Source organism: Panthera onca, chromosome A1 (assembly GCF_046562875.1).
Source record: "Panthera onca isolate mPanOnc1 chromosome A1, mPanOnc1 haplotype 2, whole genome shotgun sequence".
NCBI classification, from domain to species: Eukaryota; Metazoa; Chordata; class Mammalia; order Carnivora; family Felidae; genus Panthera; species Panthera onca.
The window spans coordinates 129,714,549-129,730,803 of record NC_138339.1 but is presented as its reverse complement, the minus strand read 5'-3'; the positions used below and the strand labels follow the sequence as shown (position 1 = coordinate 129,730,803).

The following is a 16,255-nucleotide window of genomic DNA, read 5'->3' as shown; positions in this document are numbered from 1 at the left end:
CAAGAGCAGAGTTTCCAAGATGCCACCCGTACTTGGAAGAAGCCAGGCTGAAATACTATTCAAGTCAAACTTTCTTGATATTACTCTATCTTTCCCCAGGAGGACTGCACTAAAACAAATTCGGACACCTGTGGCCTCTTCCTTCTGTGCAAACAAAAAGCCAGCAGCAACCCCAAGCTGATAAGATTAATCTAAAGAACAAATTATGGTGTAATTTCCTATGCTGATACTTTGTAGTTAATTTTAAAAAAAGGTTTCATTTTCCTATTGGTATGATTTCACAGGAACATTTTACCTGTTTCTGTGAGGTATTTTTTCTCCTGGAAGAGAGGTGCTGATTGGCCCCAAACGAATGACAACCTGGTGTAATGAAAATTTCCAATTTCCCTCATTTTCCCTCAGTTTCAGCAATTTTAAATCTATATATAGAGATATCTTCGTCAGAATTGCATTGTTACTCTCTTTTAGTAAACGGATTTGTCTCAGATTGTCACTGCAAATAGAGATCTATTAATGGATCTCACCTCCCAACTGATTCCAGCTCTGGTCTGCTTACTAGCATTTACCAGCACCTTCGTCCACGGCCAGAACTTCAATAATACGTTGAAAGAGATCATCAAAACGTTGAACATCCTCACAGCGAGAAACGTGAGTAAGATATCTGGCACCATCTCTCCAGATGTTCTGGTGATGCCATGGGTATTTCTTAGACTATGAGAACATCAGGACTTCCAAAGAAGTGGATGGTTGGTGACAGAGAGGGAGCTGTGCAGAGATTTCTCTGCAGGAGCTTTTTGGTCCTGAGGGATGGTAGGAAATTTACTTGGTTGGAGGGAGGGAGAACTGCCCAGCAAGGATCCCTCCGTACAGTCGGAAGTGACTCTGTCTCTTGTTCTCTCTCGTTCCCGTCGCGGCCAGGACTCGTGCATGGAGCTGACTGTCATGGACGTCTTGGCAGCCCCAAAGGTAAGAGCTATCCCAGGGTCTGCTTTGGCAGATTAGTGACTTGGGAAAGGAAGGCCACGTGTTTCTTGTTTGAACTTTTAGAAATTTCTTTTACACAGAAATTGAATGGCCCAAATTAACTATAAGCTGTTAGATGTTTTTAAAGAATGAGAATTCTGATCTTTACTCTCAAACATGTTTTGGTGTTTCTGGTTTCACTTGATTTACAAGATGGGTAATAGGAAGCTTGGATTTTGTCATCTTAAATCAGATCCTGGTCAAGGAAAAGTTCTTTCTTTTCCTCCTACACTGCAGCCTAGTACCTGGAATATAGGAGGCACTCAGTAAAGGCCTGTTGAAGGGGAGAGTTTTTCCAGCCCATACATTTCTGAAAAACCAAATACCCTCACAAAAAGAGATATGGAGATTACAGGTTGAAGGAGCTTTCATTTTGTCTAAGAGACTTCCTATGGCAACAGAGGAGGTATCGCCAGAGCCCCTCCTTTTCCGCAGCCTGGTCACCTAACAGCCCACTGGCTCCGGGGGCGGCTGTCCAGAAACCCTCAGCTGCTCCATCCTGCCAAGCCCCTTCCAGTCTGGTCCAGAACGGCCCAGCTACACGGGGACCCACACATCCCTGGCTTTGGCTGCTCGGGCATCTCGCCTTTCCGCCTCCTGTGCCGTCTCACCCCCGCCCCTCTATCTTTAGTGGGAGGAGACAGATTTGACAGCTGATAGTGCATTTTCTCTGACAAACATATGACTACAGCCATGTCAATAGCTTTGTGCACATCAGTTCCTGTTTTCATGGAAACACAAGACTGAGAATGAAAAACCCAAAGCTTCAATTTACCAGTGGTCTCCTAACCACTTGCTTTCCACGTGGACCAGAGGGGATCAGTTGGCCAGGAGTGCAGCCATGCAGGCTGGGCATGGCCACACCCCAGCACCTGGGCCAGAGGACAGACCCATCCTTCTGGGTGAGGAAAACTGTTCTTCAGGCTTTGTCTGGACGATCTCATTTCATTAAAGATTAGTCCCGGAGTCTGATACACAATAATATATAATACTATAATCATATATATAATATTGATGCATAATGTATTATTATGGAATAATATATATAATATATTATATATACATTATGCAATTTTGTCCTTTAGAATCTCATCCCATTTCAGACTCTGTCCATCAGGAAGGAGCTTGGAAGAACTTGAAGATTTTATACATACGTAGAATTCTATAATACATACATAACATCTATTAACATGTTTTATATATATATATATATATATATAATATATATATATATATATATATATATAAATAGCCAAGAGTCCACTGGGCTGTGCTCTGGGTCCTCCAGATTGCAGTGCACTGCTGAAGGGGCTCCATCAAAGCCAAGGGCTGGGTCCCAAAGTGCTAAGGGTCTGGAAGTGACACAGCCTGTCGTTCTAGCCACAGTTTTGCCATTAACTAGCTATGTGGCCTTTGGCCAGTCTCCATATCTCTTTGTGCCTCAGTCTCCACACTGGAAGATATGAAAGTGATTTTGACAGTTGGCTGATATCCAATTCTTGAGTCAGTGGAATGTGTTACTGTAAAATGATGTAACTCTTGGTTAAAGGCAAAAACTGGTTATAAAGGAGCAGTAATTCTAAGGAGGGGCCAGGGGATAGAAATGATCCAACCCTCTGTGACTTCATGCCCAGGGGCAACTCCACTCCAGGCCATCTCTAGAAGACCAGGCCTGCCCTCACCCTTGCTGAGGCGCAGGCCAGGACATGCCACTGTCCTGCCGTTCTTGGCCTTCCTCTCCACCAGTTACCACATGCTCCCCTCACCACATGGGTAGACATCTGCTAAAAAAGTCCCTGTTGTCCTGCTTCAGTCCTACCTGCCTTCCTCAAACTGCTTCTACCCCTCTGGCATTAACCATCTTCATTGTTCCCTTTTCTTTTCCTCAAAAACACAGCACTGCTTACTTATCCATTAAGATATTATAGAATAAGGAAAGGCTGTTATTTTCTTTGTGTTGCCAAAGAAGGACATCTTTCCCAAATCCCATGTATTAGTTTTCTTTCTTTGGGGGATCAAGAATTCTATTATCTCCAAGTTGGGTGGGATCCTGCTGTTGGCAGTGGCTGGAAAGAAAGTGCTGATCTACCCAGGTATCTTTGAAATTAAGGTGGTCTGAGATAGATCAAAATGGAGAACAAGCAAGCTGGCTGGTCCAAGATGGATTTCTTAGGTGGACCATTAGTTGGAGGTATTTCCTGCTTTCCAAAGAAAGCTCAAGTCCATGATTCCTCAGAGAACTCTATGCCAGCCCTCGACACCACCCCCCTCTTTTTTTAAGTAAAAGTGAAAGACTTTTCACAAGTAGTATTTGGGCAGAAGTGGAGATAATGAGTACAACACAAAGGGGACTAGATTTTTACGGCCCTCAACGAAGCTAGTCAAGGACCACGTTAGAAATCTAACAGTCTCTGCCACAGGAGAAAGCCTGGAAGGTATTCTCCCATTTGCTTCTACTCCCATGAGGATCAGGCTTGTTTCCAGCAAAGGCCTAGGCCCCCCTGTTGAAGCTCCTTTCCTTGAGCAGTCCTAAACTGCAAGGCCCACCAGGCTGTCCGAGCATGCCCCCTGCACTAGGCAGGACACGCTCGGGCAGCAAAAGCTGGAGAAGCAGGGAGCAGCATCCTGTAGCTGCGATACCAGTGCAACTGAAACTTTGAGGTCTTAACTAAAACTTCCTTTAGAATTAGTGCTTTTAAAGTTTTTCCATGAGATTCAAACTCTTTTCAATTCCTATTTTATCCTAGTAACCTTTAGAACATCCTTTGAAGAATGTGTTCAGAGACAATTATATATAAGGCCATATACTCAAAACTGACAGGGTTTAATTTCTTTTTTTTTTAGTTTTTTTTTTTAATTTTTTAATGTTTATGTTTTAGAGAGAGCAAGAGAAGAAAGAGCACAAACAGGGGAGGGGCAGAGAGAGAGGGAGACACAGAATCTGAAGCAGGCTCCAGGCTCTGAGCTGTCAGCACAGAGCCTGATGCGGGGCTTGAACTCACAGATCATGATATCATGACCTGAGCCGAAGTAGGACGTTTAACTGACTGAGTCACCCAGGGGCCCCAAGGGAGCTTAATTTCTAGGCTCTAAGCCAAAGTTTTAGAAAAGTTTTCATTCCGTTTTGAAGAAAAAATAAGCAAAGAGGCTCTTGTCTTCTTGGTCTTCCCGAACCTCATTGTTCTCTCCAGCAGCACAGCTGGGGTCTGCCTTCCCTTTGCCTTCACCACCTCGGCTCACCCACTAAGCCTCCAAAGAGAGAGAGATTTACGGGAGGTTTCTGGACTCTCAGAGCCCAGAGATACTGGTACTGCTTTCAAGTTTCCAACTACAATCAGAGACCAGGAGGGCTCCTGTCTGGTTCATTAAGTCCACGTCCTCCCAAAGGCCTTGCCCATGGGCCACGAAGGCCCACAGGGCAAAGGGGAAGCTTCTGTAGCCTGGGATTCTAATGCTTCCGTCTAGGTCTGGGTCTTCCCGGAAAAAAACCCTAAATTATGAAATACACTTCTAGAATTTAGCCTAAAGAAATACGAGATGAACATAAACATTTACACAGATGACTCACTGCCACTTTATTTTACGGAAGCAAAAAACTGCAACGATCGGGTATGAACCAATTACGGTACAAAGATGCCACGGGTTCCCATGCAGCTCTCAACCCCATGGTCTTAAACACTAGTGAATACTTAATGTTTATACTATCTAGTGTGTAAAAAGGCTACAAAACAGTATCAATAGTTGATCTCCATTTTTAAAAAAGTATTTTTAAAGGGGCGCCTGGGTAGCTCAATTGGTTAAGCCTCCATTTCTTGATTTAGGTTCGGGTCATGATCTCATGGTTTGTGGGTTTGAGCCTTGCATCAGGCTTTGCACTGGCCGTGGAGTCTGCTTGGCATTCTGTCTCTCCCCTTCTCTGACCCTTCCCCGCTTACTCTCTCCCTCCCTCTCTCCCTGTCTCTCTCAAAATATATAAATAAACTTCAAAAAACATTTAGGGGCGCCTAGGTGATTCAGTTGGTTAAGAGTCCAACTCAGCTCAGGTCATGATCTCATGGTTTGCAAATTCAAGCCTCACATCTGGTTCTCTGCTGTCAGCGCAGAGGCCACTTCAGATCCTCTGTCTCCCTCTCTCCGCACCGCCCCCTGCCCCCCCCCCCCGCCCCGCTGGCTTGCATGTGTACACACACTCTCTCTCAAAAATAAACATTAAAAAAATTTTTTTTAATAAAAAATAATTTTTAAACTGTAAGGTATTTATCAAAACATCAAAAGTTACCTCTCTCTGGCTGGTGGAGTAATGAGTGAATTTCATCTTTGCTGAATATATATCACCTTTATAGTAGACATATATTACCTTAATAATCAGAAAAAAAAAAATGCAGGAACTTAAAAAAAAAAAACTGCCCAGACAGTACTTGTCATATAAATCCCCTGGAGATTTTGTCAATGGAACTTGTGATCTAGTGCGTCTAGGGGGCGGGCTTGAGATTCTGCATTTCTAACAAGCTCCCAGGCGATGCCCAGGCTGCTATTTCATGGACCACACTTTGCGTGGCAAGGGACCAACAAAGCATGTTCTCGAAGAGGATAGAGACAGCTTTATCTGAGCTGGATCAGGTTCAAGCTAAGACCACTCTCCACGCTCTGTGCTTTTTGTTCTTCAGTGCAAAGTGGGAGGACACACTGGACCTGATTCAGACTGAGTTACAATCCCTCTCCCAGGTTCCCCAAAAGAGCTGTTTTCCCCCACTGGACATTCCCTCTTCTAAAGCCCGAATGTCCCCATGAAGAGTCATACAACCAGACACACATCAGGGCTACTGCATCCCACCAAGGTTCTCTCATGCTGCACATCCCAGACCAAAGGCCTCTACAGAAGCTGTGTCCACAGCTCAGCTCAGGGGCACCCTCTCCCAGAAGTTTCCTCTGATCTCACACCTAGCCCCGACCCTGGCACACCCCTCTAGCTGTATGGGCTAATGTCTGATCTCCTCACATGGACCCCAAGCTTTGCACATACTGCCATCTCCTGTGGGGAGGGCCAAGTGGAGAATGCTACCCAAAGCACCAGGCCACAGGATGGGCACTCATTTATTCAACAAGTATGTAGGATCTCTGGGAAACCTGGACTTTAAAACCTTATAGCAACGAGACAGAGCAGAATCTGACTACAAGCTCATGCAGACACCTACAGAACAGCACGTGTGGTGGAGAGAAACAGACGTGGGCTATAGACAGATGGCTCTACATTCAAATCCCTGCTCTGTCACCTACTTAGCTGAGTGACTTTACTCAGGTACCTTTTCAGCAACACCATCTGAGGGAAAAGAGAAGGTTGCTGCACTTGCAGGTAAGTGGGAGAGGATGTTTACTGTGACCAGCAGCCTTCAGTCACATGGAAGGAATTCTTGAGTACCTGATCCATAGTTGAGCAAACTCACTTTCTCAACTTGTCCTCCTGGAAAGAAGCAATCACAAGGAAAACTCTCTCCCCCATGGTCAAAATGGAGCTAGTGCATGGCTAACTGTGGCATTTTTCTTTCTAGAACACAAGTGACAAGGAAATCTTCTGCAGAGCCACAACCGTGCTCCGGCAGATCTATACACACCACAACTGCTCCACCAAATTCCTCAAAGGACTCGACAGGAACCTCAGCAGCATGGCAAACAGGGTGAGCTGCTTGATGCCCAACAGCTTGGCTCCTGATGGACAGGAACCTCACGTCTAAATGTTCCTCCTTCAGAGTTGTAGTAACCTTGGTTAATCAACCCATTCATTCATTCAGCAAGTATTTGTTGAGGCTCTGTGAGTGCAAGGGGCTGCTCTAGGCACTGGGGAAAAAGTGCCTGCTCTCACAGAATGTTCTAGTGAGTGAGTCAGGAAAGCAAACTAACATGTAATACTATGTCCAGTAGTGATATGTGCTATGAAAAAAACTGTAAGAATAAAGAATAGAAGGGTCATGAGAAAGAGGGCTGATTTAACAATTGATGACATCATCTGAACAAATATTTAAATTATGTGAGGATAGCAGGCCACATGACTAACTGGGGAAAGAACATTGCAGGCAGAGGAAATACTTGTGCAAAGGTCCTGAGGTAGAAATGAGGTTCACATGTTCAAAGATTAGTAGGAAAGCCAGCGTGATTGGATCAGATTGAGCAAGGGGGATTTTAATAGATAACACATGGTCTTTGCATTCTACCCCAAGCATGGGAGGATATATCCACAGGGTTTTGGGCAGAGACTCCAGTCTAATTTATGTGATTTAAAATGATCACTCCGGTTGTTGTGTGGTGAATAAACTGAATGAGACTAAGCACAGAAGCACGCTGGCCCACCAGGTGGTCATCCCACTAATCCAGGTTGGAGGGAACAGCAGTTTTGCAGGTGAGAGCGATACAAGCTGTGAGCTTTGGAATATAGCTACAAACAGAGCCAGGAGAACCATCATCACGGGTGAGGGAATGAGTAGAAGGTGGCCTCTTGGTTCTTGGCCTGAGCCCTTTGGGAGATGGTTGGTGTTGTTTACAGATTTTGAGGACTGGGTGTGGCAGGGATGGGGGCTGAGTGCAGGATCGGGAGTTCAATTTATAAATACTAAGTGTGAGGTGCCTCCTGGATAGCCAAGTGGAGATGTTGAGATTGTTGGACTGAGCCCAGAAGCACTCTCACATACAGAGGTCAGGAAGAAGAGGTCGGCAGAAGAGCTGAGAAGTGGCCAGTGAAGCAAGAGTGAAATCAAAGATTGTGTGGTGTCCCAGACAGCAAGTGAACAGACTCTTTTAATAAGGAAGGAGGCATCAAATGTGTCGAATGTACCAGAAGGTCAAGTCAGATGAAGAGGAGAACGGCCAGTGGATCTGGCCTGACAGAGGACAGGGGGGATGCCGATATCTATGGAGATTCAGCACTGAAAGCGTGATTAGAGCGGGTTCCACAGAGAGTGGTGGTGGGGAGGAGTGGAAAGGAAGGGGAAGTGAGGACACAAAACTCTTCTGAGGTGTTTTTCTATTAGGCTGCCTAGAAGTGGAACAAGAGCTGAAGGACAGGTGTGGATTCAGGGAAATTCTTTTGAGGTGGGGCATATATGCAGCAGGTTAACACTCCAGAAGGCATGATCCAGGGGAGCGGGGAGAATCGACGGTGTGCAAAAGAGGAAGAGCCAAGAGTAGATGTTATCTAGGGCCAAGGGCAGGAATTGGGGACATTCACCCCCTTACTGCACCTGCCCCCCTCATTTGTAAGGTAAGGTAAGGAATAGGGTGCTGCCACTACGCTCATTCCCTCTTTTAATCCTCTTAATTATCTCATGGAATAGGCACAATTGTCCCCCTTTTATAAGGGAAAACACCGACGCTTTTATAAATGAAGTAGTGTGTCCTAAGCAACATAATTAATAAAGTGGCAGAGCAGAGCTGAGCCCCAAACTGAAGCAGTGGCCTGGGATCCTTTCCACCCGTGGTGCTGCCAAGCTGGAGGGATGCTGTTCATGGGCAGGAGAGAGAACGGAACGACTCTCTGTCTCAGCAGGCCAGCTGGCGATGCGGAAGGCCCAGGATGGCTGCAGGCATGTCTGAGGCTCCACCTCATGTTAAGCCCCAAAGCAGCATGGAGTTGTGACACTCTCCCCCCCACCTCCCGCAGGGTCTGTGGCACCCCTCAGAGGCTGACAGTGAAGGTAACCATTTCTAGGAGTTTATTAGCATGCACAGAAGAGGCCTGGTGGCAGAGAGGGACTTCCAATGAAACTAGACTGGAGGAGTGAGGAGGCCCTGGTCAGAAATAATTGCTTGGGTAGCAAGGGCCACAGCAGGCTTGACTCAGTAGACAGGCAGGAAAGACAGACTCAATTACTTAGCTAATGAAATGACAAGCTAATGAAATGTTTCTTTTGCAGACCTGTTCTGTGAATGAAGTCAAGAAGAGTACACTGAAAGACTTCTTGGAAAGGCTAAAAGCGATCATGCAAAAGAAATACTCAAAGCAATGAAGCTGAATATTTTAATTTATGAGTTTTTTAATTACTTTATTTTAAAAATATTTATATATTTATAATTCATTATAAAATAAAGTATATGTAGAACCCGACAGTACGGTGTCCCTTCAATGGCATCAGTTGTATCTACTTGACAACTTTTGGGGAAACCATTGTAATTTACCAAGAGTCTAAAATTGGTGTGGGTGTAAAAGTGGAGACACTGTTTTCCTCTCCAGATGGGGACTCAATGCACAAAAGGATTAAAGAATAGAAGGCCACACAAGATGTAAATGAGAAATAAGAGAGCTTGTAGAGTGTGGGTCCCTGAGTCTTACTAACTAGCAACTAATTGTGAATTGAAAGGTGTTAACTAGACGCTTAGAACTTTCGTCTCCCAGTGGCACAAGGCTGTCGCCCTGAGTCTATGGGCAGGGCCAGGGATGAAGTCCAGCACAACATGTGGATCTGCAGTGAACGATATCTAAAGCCCTGATAATGTCAATTCCCTTGACGATGTAAGACTTTCAAATCTTAGGACCAATAGACAAAGCACAGACAACTTAATTGTAATTATACAACCGGCTGTGAATGCTATCAACCTGACAATGTAAGAGGTACAGCTGAAAATGGTTGAGGGGTAAAAGCAGAAGGAAAGACAGGTGAGGCTCCCCCAGCTTACCGATGGAAGGCATCAGTTGAACAGCACTGAGGAGGATGGAACAAAAACAAGAGATTTAAGTATTCAAAATTGCAAAGGTAACATAAGATCTAAAAATAATTTACCATAAAAAAATGGGGGGGGGGGGCACCTGGGTGGCTCCGTCAGTTAAGCGTCCAGCTTTGGCTCAGGTCATAATCTCACAGTTTGTGGGTTCAAGCCCCACTTCGGGCTCTGTGCTGACAGCTCAGAGCCTGGAGCCTACTTTGGATTCTGTGTCTCCCTCTCTGCCCCTCCCCTGCTCGCTCTCTCTCTCTCTCAAAAAAATAAACATTTTAAAAAATTTATAAAAAATTTGGAAGGGGCAGTATAAATGGGGTAAACCCTTACTTTTCAAGAGGGAAATCAACACACAATATCTAATGTTGGAAAATTAAAAAAGAGTTGGCAAGAGGGGTCATAAGCTGAAGACTGGTGTGGCTGGAGGTGGGAACAGGAGAGGTAACTGTACTACTCTGCCCTCATGCATATTTGTAAGTTTTTGTAATAAAAAGTGGACAAAAGTCCATAGTGAGTGAACTGACAAATCTTTGGAATTATGCTAGTAGCCACCATAAAAACTAAAAACTGAAAAAGGAAGGTGGTTTGCTGGCAATGGGACTTGGAGTAAGGATCAGGGAAAGCAAGACACAAGACTGCTGGCTTTCCATGTTAAGGCCGTGGCCATGTGCATACATAAATGATAAAATATTTTTTTTATTTTTTAATTTTTTTGATCTTCCCAAACTTACTTACTTACTTATTTTGAGAGAGCGAGAGCGAGAGCGAGAGCATGCACACTGAAGAGGCAGAGACAGAGGAGAGGCAGAGACAGAGGAGAGGCAGAGAATCCCAAGCAGGCTCTGCACAGTCAGCAGGGAGCCCATTGTGAGGCTTGAACCCACAAACCATGATATCAGGAACTGAGCCAAAGTAGGATGCTTAACCCACTGAGCCACCCAGACACCCCAGTAAGTGTTTTTGAAAATTAAAAAACTAAAAATGACAAAGACAAATGCTGGTGAAGACGTGGAAGAGTCAGAACTCTCATATATTGCCAGTGTGAGTGGGACAAGGTGCAGCCACTTTGGAAAATAGTGTGACAGTTTCTCAAAAGGTTACACGCAGTTCCTATATGCCCCAGCAATTTTAATCCTAGCTATCTGTCTACCCGAGAGAAGTGAAAGCTTATGTCCACACAAAAACCTCTACACCCAAGTCCATAACAACATTCTTCACAATAGCAAGAAAACAGAAATAACCCAAATAACACCCGAGGAGAGAATAAAGTGTGGTATACCTATGCAACAAAATATTACTTGGCACTACAAAGAAATGAGGTACTGATACATGCTACAATATGCAAAAAGCTTGCAAACACTAGGCTGAGTCAAAGGAGCCAGACACAAAAGGCTACATAGGTTATGATTCCATTTATATAAAACGTCCAGAAGAGGCAAATCACTAGTGGGGTACCTGGGTAGCTTAGTCGGGTAAGAGGCAAATCTATAGAGGCAAAAAGCAGAAGACTGATTTCCAGGGGCTTAGGGGGATGGAAGAAGAGGGAGTGAGTGCTAATGGACACAGGCTTCTCTTAGGAGAGATGAAAATGTTCTCGGACAGTGATGACGACACTTGCATAACTATGAATACTAAAATACTAAATACTGGGGCACCTGGGTGACTCAGTCAGTTGGGCGTCCAACTTCGGCTCAGGTCATGATCTTGCGGTCCGTGAGTTCGAGCCCCGCGTCGGGCTCTGTGCTGACAGCTCAGAGCCTGGAGCCTGCTTCAGATTCTGTGTCTCCCTCTCTCTCTCTCTGACCTTCCCCCATTCATGCTCTGTCTCTCTCTGTCTCAAAAATGAATACATGTTAAAAAAAAAATTTTTTTTTAAATAATAAAAAAATAAAATACTAAATACTAAAATTCTAAAAACCACTGAAGTGTATACTTTAAAAAGATGAACTTTATAGTATATGAGTATACTTCTAGCATATGAGTATACATCTTAACACAACAGTTACTTTTTAAAACGTTAAAAGGGAAAGGGCGCTTGGGCGGCTCAGTCAGTTGAGCATCTGACTCAGTTTTGTCTGAGGTCACGATCTCACGGTTTGCGAGTTCAAGCCCTACATCAGGCTCTGCGCTGACAGTGCAGAACCTGCCTCAGATTTTCTCTCCCCCTCCATGCTCAGGCTCTCTCTTTCTCTCTCTAAATAGATAAATAAACACCAGAGTTAAAAAAAAAAAAAATTAAAAGGGAAGACAAACAAAAGCAGTGGCAAGTTGTTGAAAGTTGCCTTTTGAAGACATGCAAGAAACTGCATCTAGTAGCAGTGAATGAGCACTCTCCTTTCATCCTCGCTTACACGTATGTGACAAAAATTAATACTAGTACTAAAATTATACCCAAACATGTAACATCTTTTTAACCCTTTCAAAATAAGGGAACAAATCAAAAGCTTGAAGTCTCACCCTGACCACAGCCAGTTTCACCCTGCCCACATAAAATACCAGCATGTCAAGGGCAACAAGTAACTAAGAGAGTCATGGAGCCTTCTAAGGCCACACTGAAAACTTTAGTTTCCTTTCTTCTTTGATTGAGACTCATTTGCATTCAATGGCTAATGTGAGCTGTAGTCTGCCACAGGATATGAGTTGTGGGTTGTATTTGTGTATGAGGCCAGGACGGTAAAAGGAAAGGTTGTTGGGAACAAAGACTGAGACAGGGCCATAGGAAGGACAGGCAGACTCCGGGCACGTCTGTCAGAAGCCGAGTTTCAATGGTTAAGAGGCAACTAACATTTTTATTTGCTTCCAGACGGGTGGTTCCGGGCTCTGGACAGAAACGCCCAACAATCACCCCTTGAATTTACCAGGAGGGCAAGAGAACATGAACAGAGGAGGACACACATAAGAAGAAGGAGTGAATAAATGAGGATGAAGTGAAAGGTGAGATGGCTGTCATTTGAACACATTCATTTAGAAACTTTGCCACAGCCCAGGCTTGAGAGGACGTGCCTGCCTGCGTGGACTGTGCAACACTGACGACAAAGTCTGAACCTCTCCTTGCCAGCAACCACCTCCACCTGTTGCCCACGTATATATTATATCTCTAACTGACATTAGTAGGTAAGAAATACCTATTGAATAAATGAACGAAAGAAAAGATGTTTCACTCCAATCTATGGTGGAAGGACTTTTATTGACACATCCTTGGACCAGCCACGGTTAGAAATGCATCAGGGGCTTCCTTGTTCCTTACTGGCTTATCCATGCCGGTGAGCCTGCCCTATCCTTCTCCCCTCTCCTCCACAGGTCATCTTGGTGGGGAGGGGCTCTCAGGGTGCCCAAATCATCTGAGAACAAGGAATTTCAGTGCATAGCGGGCTGCAATGGCTTTCTCATGGGGTAGGGCTCAATCAGTACGCAAGGTTAGCCTCTCCGTTCCCACCAGCTTCCACTGAGAGCAAGGACTTTGTCTGGTTCCAGAGCTGATTTCTTGGTTCAATTTATAAGCTCAAGTGGAGAACCAAAATCTAGTTAGCTGTCAGGCCCAGCGTTTCCCGAACTGGGTTTGCCCTGAGCCCCTGGACATCTTCTCCTCAGCTCTCCACAGTTCGGCTCTTGGGATCCATCCTTCCTGTCAACTTCCTCTTAGGTGCACCTTCAGGCTCTCCACCGTCTCCTATTAGCCAGTGTTAAGTCAAACACAATCATTCATTTACTTTTGTGCGTGCTGGCTGCAGGCCTGGGTACCTGCCAGGTGACGTGAGTAAAGAGAACCAGGGAGCTAGCAGAGAAGACAGAGGGCTTGGCTCCTCTGGCTCAGAACCAGGTCAGCCCCCAGGGCCCGGGAGTGCGCACCATCTGCTCTCCCAGCTCCCGTCTATCTAATCCTTCACAGTCTTTCCAGAAGTTGTTCCTCTAAAACACAAATGATATGAGTGACCCACTTTAAGTTCCCGTGTGGCTTCATATTCCTTACAGAAAACTCCCTTCACAATAGGGTCCTGGCCTATCGCTTTCCTTTTCAGGCTCATCTGTCCCCATGCTTTTTGCCTTCTGTATCAAACATCCTACCGGGGCACGTGGCATTCAGACCCCTGTTACTCCTGCTGCCCCGGATGCCTTTCCCTACTTGTTACAACATTTCAAACAGCACTGTCCCTGAGAAGATGCCTTTTCTGGCCATTTGGTGCCAGGCACCATCCTGGCTGCCAGGGAAGAACACGGAGCCTGGCAGCTCACCAGTCACACCCCGTAACTACAGCCCTCAATGTGCCGCACGCTTGTTCTCATTTCCATGGTCACCTGTCCCTCCGGAGGGAGGCTGTGAGCATCGCAAAGACCTTCTGAGCAGAAGAGCGTAGGCACACAGTAAATAGAGAAGACACCAGTGACGCAGTGGCACAATTCATGATGGAGTAGAAATCAAGGCCAACATAATATTTCTGTAATGACTCTGGTGCTTTTAGGTTGGGTTAGGCAATATCCTCTCACTGAGATTCGTATCAACTCCGAGAAATATTTTATTCAGTTGTAAAGTCCCAGTTAAATTCCTTTGTACCACTGGAGAAATAAAGCCTTTGATTAAAACCTAAAATTTCCCCAGCCCTCTGAAAAGGGGAGGGGGAGGGGAGCAGGTGTGGAAGAATGTGTGATCTGTCATATTCTTTAGTCAGAGCCATAAACGTGTTTGGGTAAGACAAAGTGATGTTCTGATAACGTTGATAAAAGTAACTTGAAGATTGGGTCACAGGAAGCCCAAGATAAATGCTGAGAGGAAACAGGTTCTTTTTGAAGTAGCCTCTTCATAATCATTTTCCCACACATTTGTTCAACTTCCGAAGGAGGACTGAAGACCTGATTTGCTTTGCAAATGAAACAGCCTAAGAATGAGACACTCAGCTCCTGTTGTAACAAATGTGCTCAGAGGCTCCTCCAGCTCGGTGTAGGCTTAGGCTGTGGCTTCCGAATTCTGTGAACTATTCCCGCAGGCACAGGGTAACTATGGTCCCCTAGGCTGGTCCTTGGCTCTATTTTTTGTTTTGTTTTCGTACTTGGTTTTAAAAGAGATTTCTCAAGGTCTTCAAGAGGACAGACAACGTCCTCAGCAGCATCCTGACAACACAGGCAGTAACAGGTTTCGTGAGGGAACGCATTAGTGGGTTAGTGGTATCGCTTGGTCGGAGTATCACGCTCGGAAACTCAACTGGGGAGGATGGGCAGATGCGAAGGCGGCACTATTTATTACCTTGCTTGGGCCATAGCGGGCCTTTAATCTTCTTCTCACATTCTACACAGTGAAGGAGTGGGAGCTAAGTTAGCAGCTGGGAAAAGAGAACAAGACTGAAAGGCCCAGAGGACTCTCCTTTCCTATGTAAAAGCACATCAAGTCCTCTGAGACTGGCTGACAAATCCAAACCTCTCAGCGCCTGCCTGCCGTGAATTTTCCAAGGCAGCTCAGCACGGTGACTGGTAATCAATAAGTGTTTGTTAAAAGAACACACGATTAATAATAATCCAAGCAAAGTTTTGTTTTACAGATATATTAAGCTCATTAAAAGTTTTTGAAAGAAATCAGGATATCTTACCACTAAGAAATGTCTCCTTTTACCTTTTAGTGACATACATTTTTCATACATGGTTAAGTTTCTGTTCTCAAATACCTAGTGAAAGGGTAACAAAATTTAGATAAAAATATTTTTGGTGAAAATAAATTTTATCAATTAGAAGAAACATTTTAAAACTTCTCTCCCAGGTTTCTGTTTCAGGATGATTTCTGTTTAAAGGCTCACAACATTAAAAGCTTTGGGTGTGGGGGCGCCTAGGTGGCTCAGTCGGTTAAGCACCCAAGTTTGGCTCAGGTCACGATCTCACAGTTTGTGGGTTCAAGCCCCGCATTGGGCTCTCTCTGTGCTGACAGCTCAGAGCCTGGAGCCTGCTTCAGATTCTGTGTCTCCTTCTCTCTCTGCTCTCCCCCCACCATACCCCCCAGCTCGTGCTCTCTCTCTTAAAAGTAAACACACATTTGGGACATGTGGGTGGCTCAGTTGGTTAAGTGTCCAACTTTGGCTCAGGTCATGATCTCACAGTTTGTGGGTTTGAGCCCCATGTCAGGCTCTGTGCTGACAGCTCAGAGCCTGGACACTGCTTAGGATTCTGTGTCTCCCTCTCTCTCTGCCTCTACCCTGCTCACACTCTGTCTCTCTCTTCCAAAAATAAATATTGAAAAAAATTTTTTAAACACTAAAAATTTGTAAATAAATAAATACACATTTAAAAAATTAATAACAAAAAGTTTTGGGTGTGAAAGGTGCTTGGGTGGCTCAGTCAGTTAAGCTTCTGACTAGTGATTTCGGCTCAGATCACGATCTCACGATAGAGCCCCACATTGGGCTCTGATGACAGCACAGAGCCTGCTTGGGATTCTCTCTCTCTCTCTCTCTCTCTCTCTCTCTCTCTCTCTCTCTGCCCCTACCCCACTCACGCAAATCTTTGTCTCCAAATAAACAAACGAAAAAATTGGGGTGTGAAATGACAC

At 44.9% G+C, this 16,255-nt stretch overlaps 1 protein-coding gene across 1 annotated transcript; it reads left to right on the top strand.

Moving 5' to 3' along the window:
* Positions 1 to 513: 513 nt before the first annotated feature.
* Positions 514 to 9,020, top strand: IL4 (interleukin 4). Its single transcript, XM_060636180.2, has 4 exons — positions 514 to 648; positions 919 to 966; positions 6,573 to 6,698; positions 8,928 to 9,020. Exons 1-4 carry the CDS (start codon positions 514 to 516, stop codon positions 9,018 to 9,020), a joined length of 402 nt encoding a protein of 133 aa, XP_060492163.1.
* The last annotated feature ends 7,235 nt before the right edge of the window (positions 9,021 to 16,255 follow it).